Source organism: Nelumbo nucifera, chromosome 6 (assembly GCF_055504915.1).
Source record: "Nelumbo nucifera cultivar China Antique chromosome 6, China Antique-T2T, whole genome shotgun sequence".
In the NCBI taxonomy this organism is placed as follows: Eukaryota; Viridiplantae; Streptophyta; class Magnoliopsida; order Proteales; family Nelumbonaceae; genus Nelumbo; species Nelumbo nucifera.
The window spans coordinates 67,358,170-67,366,726 of record NC_142654.1 but is presented as its reverse complement, the minus strand read 5'-3'; the positions used below and the strand labels follow the sequence as shown (position 1 = coordinate 67,366,726).

Below are 8,557 nucleotides of genomic sequence, written 5' to 3'. Positions count from 1 at the left end.
GTCTCCCTTAGTTGTTGAGGTGCTGAGCTAAGATCTCCCTTAGTGACTGAGGTGTCAAGTCGAGGTCTCCCTTAGTGTTCGAGGTGTCATCTAGCATGGGCTTGATTCGAATTAAAGACTTGAACTTGAGCTCAGAAGTTTGAGCTCGGCTCGGTTCGAACTCGACTACCTTTGATCGCAGGTCACCTAGCAGCCGAGATGCTGAGCTGAGGTCTCCCTTAGTTGGAGAGAGAGTGGCATTCTTGTAATTTGAAAGAAAAAAAAGCGAGAGAGAGAGAGAGAGAGAGAGAGAGAGAGTCAGTAGGAGGGAGTGGCATTCTTGTAATTTGAAAGAAAAAAAACAAAAGAGAGAGAGTTGGTAGAGAGTGGAAATTTTGTAATTTGCATGAGAAAAAGGCAAAAAATACTGTTAGATTCCCTTTCCCTCGTCCTCGGGCCTTTTTACATACACATTTCAACTTAATATATTTATATAGATATTGATATTGATATTTAATTTAATTTATTTATATTTATATATTTATATGGATATATACATATATATATATAGATAATAAATTATATTATTTATATATTATATTAATATATTATAATATAATATATAATTATATACAAATATATTATATATTATTTTCGAAGAAGTACAGATACACCCAATGCAGATTTTTGATTCCCACTACACAACTATAAACATTCAAAGCATTAAAAAACCACACCCTATGTACCCATACTCGCCCATGAATTGGCATCAATTCCGAACTGGCACCTACCCCAAATGTACTTTGATCTTACAAATAGGGCTATTCATAAGAAGACCCAATCCGACCAAACCGACCAACCTGGACCAACCCAACCTGAGTCGGCCGGGTTTTCTTCAGCACCGGTCGGTTTCGGGTTATAAAAAATCATAAACCGATGATTCGGTTCGGTTTCGGTTTTACACATGAAAACCGAAACCGACCTGAACTGAACTGAATTAGTAATTAGTTCATAGTTAGTAGTTAAAACCTACTTAGTTTTTACTTAACTAAGTTGTCTCTATCCTAATAGGTTGTACAACAACTAAATCACCATTAAGTAGAGCCGAAACCGACCCAAACCGATTGAAACCGATCAGGTCGGTTTTGCTTAACACAGGATCAGTTTCAGTTTCAATTTTAGGTAACCTGACCAGGTCAGATCGGTTGGAAAAAACATCAATAAACCGACCCAACCCGACCCATGAATAGCCCTACTTACAAATTCTGACACGGGGGTATCGATCATTCTCACTATTATTTTTCATAATTAACGATCCGATCCGATTTGGTAAACATCAAATATGAAGTATCCGAATCCGACACCAAATCGGATTTATTTGAAGCCCCACAAACAACACGTTCTTGAGTTGCCGGTGGCCAATCCAATTCCAAGTTTCCAACTCGATACTCCTTATAAATATCAAAAGCTACTAATCTCGGGGTGCCTCTCTCTCCCCTGGATTCGATCCTCTTTATAAAAGCTACTAATCTCGGAGTCTCTCTCTCTCTCAACTGATTTCTTTGAAGAACTCGCACATCGATTTAGTTCCATCAAAGGTACCTGCTGATCTTCTATTTGTTATATTTTCGGATCTATCAACCATGTTAAAAAGGTCTGATCTGAGTGGCGAGATATCCTATGCTTCTTATATTACCATTTGAATTAAAGCCTGCGTCTTTGTGTTTGCAATTTTCATGTTATTGACAATTAATTCAACCTTACACAAAACAAAAGTAAAAACTCATCCATCAATATAGAGAATAAGAAACCTCTGTGCAGAAAATCGTGAGTGAACAGTAATATGTATTTGATCTTTCTCACTTAGGGTTTACTGGAAACCCACTTGAAACTTAGGGTATTAATTATTATGAAGGGGGTTTTCTATGGGGACACTTAAACAACTATTCTGGGTTTCTTTAGCTTCATGTCGTTTTGAGTTCTTTCAAGTTTCAAGTGGATGTGAATTTGAGACAGCAGGAGGAAAAGATGTTCTGATTCCATTGAACTGCTGGGTTTTTTACAGGGTTAGAACGTCTACGTATTACACGATTGCCTTGAAATTAGTCTTCAGAAATGTTGAATTACCATTTCTTTGCACTCTGCGAATTAGAGGAATGTTACGCTTATCGTAGGTTTTTTTTTCCCTTCAGATTCAGATTGCAGCAGAAAATAATTGGAGGGATTCTTTTTATTATATTTTGAGGGAGGGGGTTGGTTTGACAACAACAAGCTAAGAGTTGTTAGATTTCATGATTTATATGTCTAGTCACCTTCCCTGTTAGTAAATTCTCCTTAATAGATCGACCAAAGGAAGTGGTAAGGGGGTACTGACTGTGCACAGTATTATTTTTTGGAACCTGCTTCCATGTGTTCTTTGTTGGTATTTGCAGGAGAGAAATGGTTACATCTTTGACCAGAAGAGAGCTTCTTCGATCATTATTATTGGCAGGATGTTCTTGCTCTCTCTCCCTGATACATGGTGTATATTGTAATAGTCATTATCAAAAGAAGAATGGAATTAAGAATATGTAAAAAAACATGGTTGGTGAGAAAAAATCATCTACGGCCATATGCTACTATATCAAGTTATACTAGCTATATATATATATCAGAAGAATCATTAAAAATGATGTTTTCCCAACCTGAATGATCAAAGATAAATTCTTCAAGTTCTTCCAATCCAATATCATAGACCACTGAGCAAAGATTCTATCTATCTTGCTGTTATAACTTCCAAGAAAGAGTAGTTACTGTAAAAAAATGTGCTCATTTCTTTCTTTCCATACACCAGCAAAGTGTAATGGTGCACAAAGTCTAAAACTGTGACCTAAGGGCTAAAACCTCTTATTGGCCATGAAGACAAGCATTAGGTCCTTGGGAGTGATTCATCTTCTCTTATAAGGCCACAGAAAGTGAGATCAAGCCTTGTAGGTGAAGGCACGATGGCTGAGCAGGTAAGAAGCTGACTAATCTCTGATTCACGAAGTTACAGGTGTTCTCTAGGTCCCAGACAAAATATCAGCCTTCCAGTTGTCGATGTAAAACCTCAGCCTGGGGTTGCACACCACTGGATTGCTCACTATCTTATAGCAATCCTTGTCATTGGCATTCATGCAGCCAGACCGTCATGCCTAGAAAATCCTTATATATAGCCTATCTCCATACAAAAGTCCAAGAAATAGATGTGGTCTCCTTCCCCAGGTAAGTAAGAGATGCATTGATAAGGTTTTCTTTGATTTGCATATACCCATCCAAATACCAGAACCATAGGATATGTGGACATCTTATGATTCCCAATCCATCATAGCTTGGTCACATTTGCTATGGATAGCATGTTGCCATGGATTATCTTTCTATATGCCATGTCTAATTAGTTACCCAACAAGGCTTTGTTCATAAGGCAAAAGAATGTAGGACTAAAGGACATTAAAGCACTAATTAGCATGTTTACATTCTGTTATTGGTAGGACTAAAGGACCTTAGCTTGGTGGTATCTAATTTATAAAAATTTTGAAGGTTTGTCCTTCATTCATTTCTACTGTTAATGGTTGGACATCAATTTTTATATTCATCCTTTGGTGTATCATGTATGGGGGGTATGCATGCGTAAATGTATAGATGTAAATCATGTTCATGTCTTCTTGTCACTGACTATGCAGTCTTTTTGTATCTTTCAAGTGCCTTTGTTTTTGGCCATACAGTTATACAACTATTTATCATCTTTCTACACAGACACATAATTGACATCTTCGGATTTGTCTTTAAATTGTAGATATTCAATTATTTGACTTTGGCTGACTCTCTTGCTAAACAAGGGTCCTCTAGGGATGGGTTATTTTGGACAGCTATGTAATTTGTTTTTATGATCCTCTGTATTGATTAGGAGATGCTGCACCTCATGCCTCTCCAAGGGAAGCTTGTAAAGTTCCATTATGCTTGATTAATGAAATTAAAATTTCAATTATCAAACAAACATTTTTGGGCATTACACATCAATCCATTTAACCCCTGCTTGTCTTTTTGATCAAAAGAATATTGAGGGCAATTGTATAAGTGGGAGGGGGTGACATGCAGTGATTTAAAAGGTGCGCTTGAGGCACACAGGTGAGGCGTATTTTAGGGTAGGCGCCTTGCACAGGTCCTAGGCGCAACACTTTCGAAAAGCGCATGCCTGGTGCACCTAGGCGTGTGCCTTGTGCCTTAGCCTAGGCGTGCGTCTTTTGAAAATTTTATGTTTTTTTGCTTCTTTTGAACCTAGTGGTTGAGCCGGGGGCTCCGCCCCTTGATCCCCGACCACGCCCCTCGAGGCAAGCCCAAACAAGTCCATGTTAGGGTCTTGAATTCTTAATTTTCACACAAAAAATAATGATTGTGTGATTTTAATTGCCTTTTAAGAAGATATTTTATTAAGATGAATGAATGAGCAACATTAGCAAATACGGGGTTCTCGTAGAATCAGGAATGTAATATGTTTTACATCACATTAGCTACTTGAAGTAATGCAATTGAGGAAAAAAAGAGATTGTGGGTTTTACATGTTTGAAAATGTTTTATATATTTGATTTTATTTTTAAATTTTCATTTGAATACACTTTACATGTTATGTTTATGCATTTTAATTTTAGATAATAGGTTTTTAAAACTTAAGTTTATATTTTTTTATTAATATTATGTTTATGCATTTTTTTTTTTATTTCTTAGCTTTTTTTTTTTGTATTTTTGCGCTTTGCGCCTTGCACTTTTAAAACACAGGTGACATGGCATTTGAGGAATGAATTCAGGAGATTTAAATGGCTATCAAAGAACATGTCAATCCTAGTGAGATGGGTGAGGAGAACTGCCAACAGTTTGGCAGATAGCTTAGCCAAGCAAGGGGTACATAGAACACACATATTTTTGGGCTCAAATATAATCTTGGATCGGGTCAGCTTCTAAAGCTGTTTTTCTTTTCCTTTTCACAACTTCTTGTTGTAAGCTGATTTTTCTAATTAATGAACTCTTTTCTGTGTTGCTGATCCAAAAAAAAAAAGAGGGCAAATGCCCAGCATTCTCAACAGCCCAAGCTGTTGGCCCTCAACAGCCAAAGTCCTATCTTGATCTTTGAGGACCCTCTTAAAAATTGTTAACTGAGTAAATCGTGAGGATCTAATAAAAATTTAAGAACTTTCTAACTTCTAAGAGAATTTACTGTCTCATATCCAACTCAAACAAACACTTAATCCCAACTGTTTGTAGCTGACTATATGAATCTCCTCTTGCTGTTGCACTCTATCAAGAACCATATGTTCTCTCAAGTCTCAAGTTGTAGGTCCTTAGATAATTTCTTTTTAATTCAGTTTATTGTCTTCTTTGGTCTTTCTTTGGCTCTTTTAGAGCCTTCTATACATGCAGGCTATGCAGCTAAGCCACAATATTCTGCATATCATGTGGGATTCTTTAATAGCATCACACATGCATGCATCTATATGGAAGTAATGGTTTCAAAACTTACTATGGAACTTGAACCTATCAGCCTTGAGTAAAAATACAACAATGAGCATCATGAATATTAGTAGGATAAGATTTGATGCCAGTATAAGTTGCATGCATTTATATAACATACATTCAAACTCTTTTATAGTACATTTGGTGAATTATCCATAATATTTGGTCCTTTTTTAGTTTGTCTTGTTAATGAGGTATAATATCCATATCAGGTCCAAGTCTGATTTGAATCCAATGGGTAAGACTTGGTTTGGTTTGAATATTGATAGATTCAAATTCAGATCTGCCTTCATATGATCCAAATTTGTTTCATTTACAGCCCTAATGATACAGTGGCATCTTCAACATGAAAGTAGAATAATTCCTAGTAATTTGGCAGCCCTAAAGACATAAACAGTGGAACTAAGGGGCCATCTGGGTACAGTTGAAGTGGCTGAGCTTAATGGTTTATTTCTTTATCGCTTAGTAAATAAGTCATTAAGTAGGTTTAAAGTCCTTAATGGTTGAATGGCATGTTGAGTTGATTACTACACCCTTAAAGATTTTAATGGCCGAATACTTCCTGTGTAACTTTTGAAACTTGCCTTTTGGCAATATTTGTGCCTAATATGAAACACCACCTTGTTTGCTTCAAAAAACTCTACAACTTGTTGATGCAAATCTGCTCTGGACTTGTATATTTCATTGTTGGTGGTGAATCTTCTTTTTAACATCTTTATGAATGTTTCTTGTATGTTGCCAAGCAAATATTTCAGCCTCCTCAAGTTGTTGAGCATCAACTAGTAAAGGAATTTGGGAAAAAGTTCATGGAATTGGCATGGCTTAATTCTATGACAATATTGAATAGGATCTCTCTAGTAGTTTGAATCATTGAACAAGTGCATGCAGACTCAGCTATGGAAGGATTGGGTCCCATTTGAATGTGCCCATCTGTTTGAGGATGGTAGGCACCTGAAAACTGAACTTCAGTGCCTATTAACTTAAGTAGATCTTCTAAAGTTAGCTTACAAGGTTTATCCCTTTTTGAAATTATTTTCTTAGGCTTTCTGTGTAGGTGCAGCATCCCTTTGAAGAGGTGTCTCATTGCAAGAAATGAAGTTTGCCATTTTGGAGAACCCCTGCATTATCTTAGTTGTGATGCATATATGTTTACTCATGTAACATGACATCCTTATAGGAAGTACTAGAAAGTAAAAAAGGATAGAAAGAAATTATCTTTCAGACTTGGGAAGTACTTTTCTTTCCTTTCCATAGGATTAGATGTCTCACTGGGTGGAATGCTTTGAAACCATGGAATTATGTCATTTTTTCTGTAGGCTCATGTCTGGCCCATGTACTTTGTTATATTCTGGTAAGCTACGCTACATTGCTCGGTTTAAGAATAAATTTCATCTAGTTGCTGAAATATGTATCACTTTTTATGTGCTACTCCAGGTTTGTTAAGAATGCAAGATTCCCGGATGTTGCTACCAGAGGAGGTCAAAAACCCTAAGCCTCGGAAAAAGAAATCCTTGACTCAAGGACGAGGAACCTCAGTTTTCCAGCCACAGGGAGAGAATCTCAAAGGGATCCAAGAGGTGCTGCCTCCATATTTCAAGACAACAAAGAAGGTTCTGAAAAGAAACCTCAAGGATGAAGTTTCTCCATCATTTCAACAGCCAGAGAGATCAACCTCTGATTCCTTGCCAGATTCCTCAAGATCTGGAAATGAGTACCGTGCACTGAGACGGAAGTATTTGCTGTTGGAGGAAGAGAGCTTTGTATTGGATAGGGAACTGAAAGAGGTTGACAATGGGATTAAAACCCTGGAAAATGAGAAGTCAATACTTTTGGATCATCTGGTTGTGTTAGAAGGTTTAGTTGATCCGTCGGAGTTTCAGCCCCGAGGACCTCCGCCATTGTAACCTCTATTACTTAACATCAATACTCGTTGTAACTATTGGATAACTGTAGCCATTCCTAATATTATTTAGATCAAAGGTTTGCTGATTGACCTTCATTTTCCTAGTCTTTCTAAGGATTTTCGTTGTTTGGACTTTGAAGCCACAATTAGAGTAGAGAGATGGAACTAAACCACTCCTCGTGGTTGTGGACCATGGGCTCTTCTTCATCATCCGTTTATCCCATCCACGTGAAGTATAATTTATAAAGTCTGCTGGGCTTTAAGGGTTTCGCGAATCTAGGTTGCACCATTGGATCCATGGACTAAAAATTTGGACCCATATTCCATAGATCCGTTCATGACAACCTAAGGTTCTCTTCCTTCCTTCTGGAGTGATATGGGTCGATTTCATTTTTTTTTTACAAAGGTAGAAATACTCTGTAATTGAAAAAGATTAGGAAAAAAAACAATTACAATTAATTTAACGGTTTCTTTTTTATGCTTTCAAAAAGACATTTTATAATACCGGAACGGAAAGGTTTGATGCCTGAAAAACCTTAGCCGATCAGAAACCATAGCACTTGATTGGTTACCAATTGGATGGATGATATAATATAATTGATTGGTTTATCATTTTTTAGGTATGATATGGAATTCTTTCAAAAAGGACAAAAAAGAAAAAGAAAACTAATACTTTCAATTCCTGTCAGAACACTTTTTCCTTTGTGTTTTGGGTAAGCCTGTCAGAAACACTAGCATTCGTGTTTCATGAGTCGTGATAATGGATGCTGGGTGCTGGCCTGACTTTGTGGAAGGTTGCCCTACAGCATGCGCGGCGAGCGAGCCGAAAGATGAAGAGTGGTAGTGTGGTATTACTACTGGTAAACGTTTTAAAAAACGATCCGTAAATGGAATCGTTCTGGGCACCGGTTTTTGGGTCAACGGTCTGATCGTCTGGTTTAAATGGATGGCCTATTCTGACAGTAAAATTAAAAAAATAAAAAATGGTCAAAAACCGTTGAATGGATCGATGGATCGACGGTTTGATCACTCGGATCAATGGTTTATTGACTTTTTCAACGGGTTTTTATCAGATTTCGGGTTTTGGGTAAAACGGAACCGGTTGCTTGGATAGTTCCCGAGCCGAATGGTCCAACCGTCCAGGTCAAC

General features: G+C 37.2%; 1 protein-coding gene across 2 annotated transcripts; it reads left to right on the top strand.

Annotated features, from left to right (window-relative positions):
* Window positions 1-1,427: 1,427 nt before the first annotated feature.
* On the top strand, window positions 1,428-7,504 carry LOC104606886 (uncharacterized). Of its 2 annotated transcripts, none has more exons than XM_088889296.1 (3): window positions 1,428-1,577; window positions 6,822-6,856; window positions 6,940-7,504. In XM_088889296.1, exons 2-3 carry the CDS (start codon window positions 6,826-6,828, stop codon window positions 7,407-7,409), a joined length of 501 nt encoding a protein of 166 aa, XP_088745422.1. In that variant the 5' UTR covers window positions 1,428-1,577; window positions 6,822-6,825; the 3' UTR covers window positions 7,410-7,504. The 2 variants fall into 2 exon arrangements, with proteins under 2 accessions (XP_088745422.1, XP_088745421.1); XM_088889295.1 differs by lacking the exon at window positions 1,428-1,577 and adding an exon at window positions 3,000-6,448 and having other exon boundaries at window positions 6,547-6,856.
* Window positions 7,505-8,557: the final 1,053 nt, after the last annotated feature.

Coding starts and splice junctions, on each gene's coding strand:
- LOC104606886 (XM_088889295.1), top strand. CDS start 6,766: ATGTCTCACTGGGTGGAATGCTTTGAAACCATGGAATTATGTCATTTT. Junction 6,857..6,939: donor ATGTACTTTGTTATATTCTG/GTAAGCTACGCT, acceptor GTGCTACTCCAG/GTTTGTTAAGAATGCAAGAT.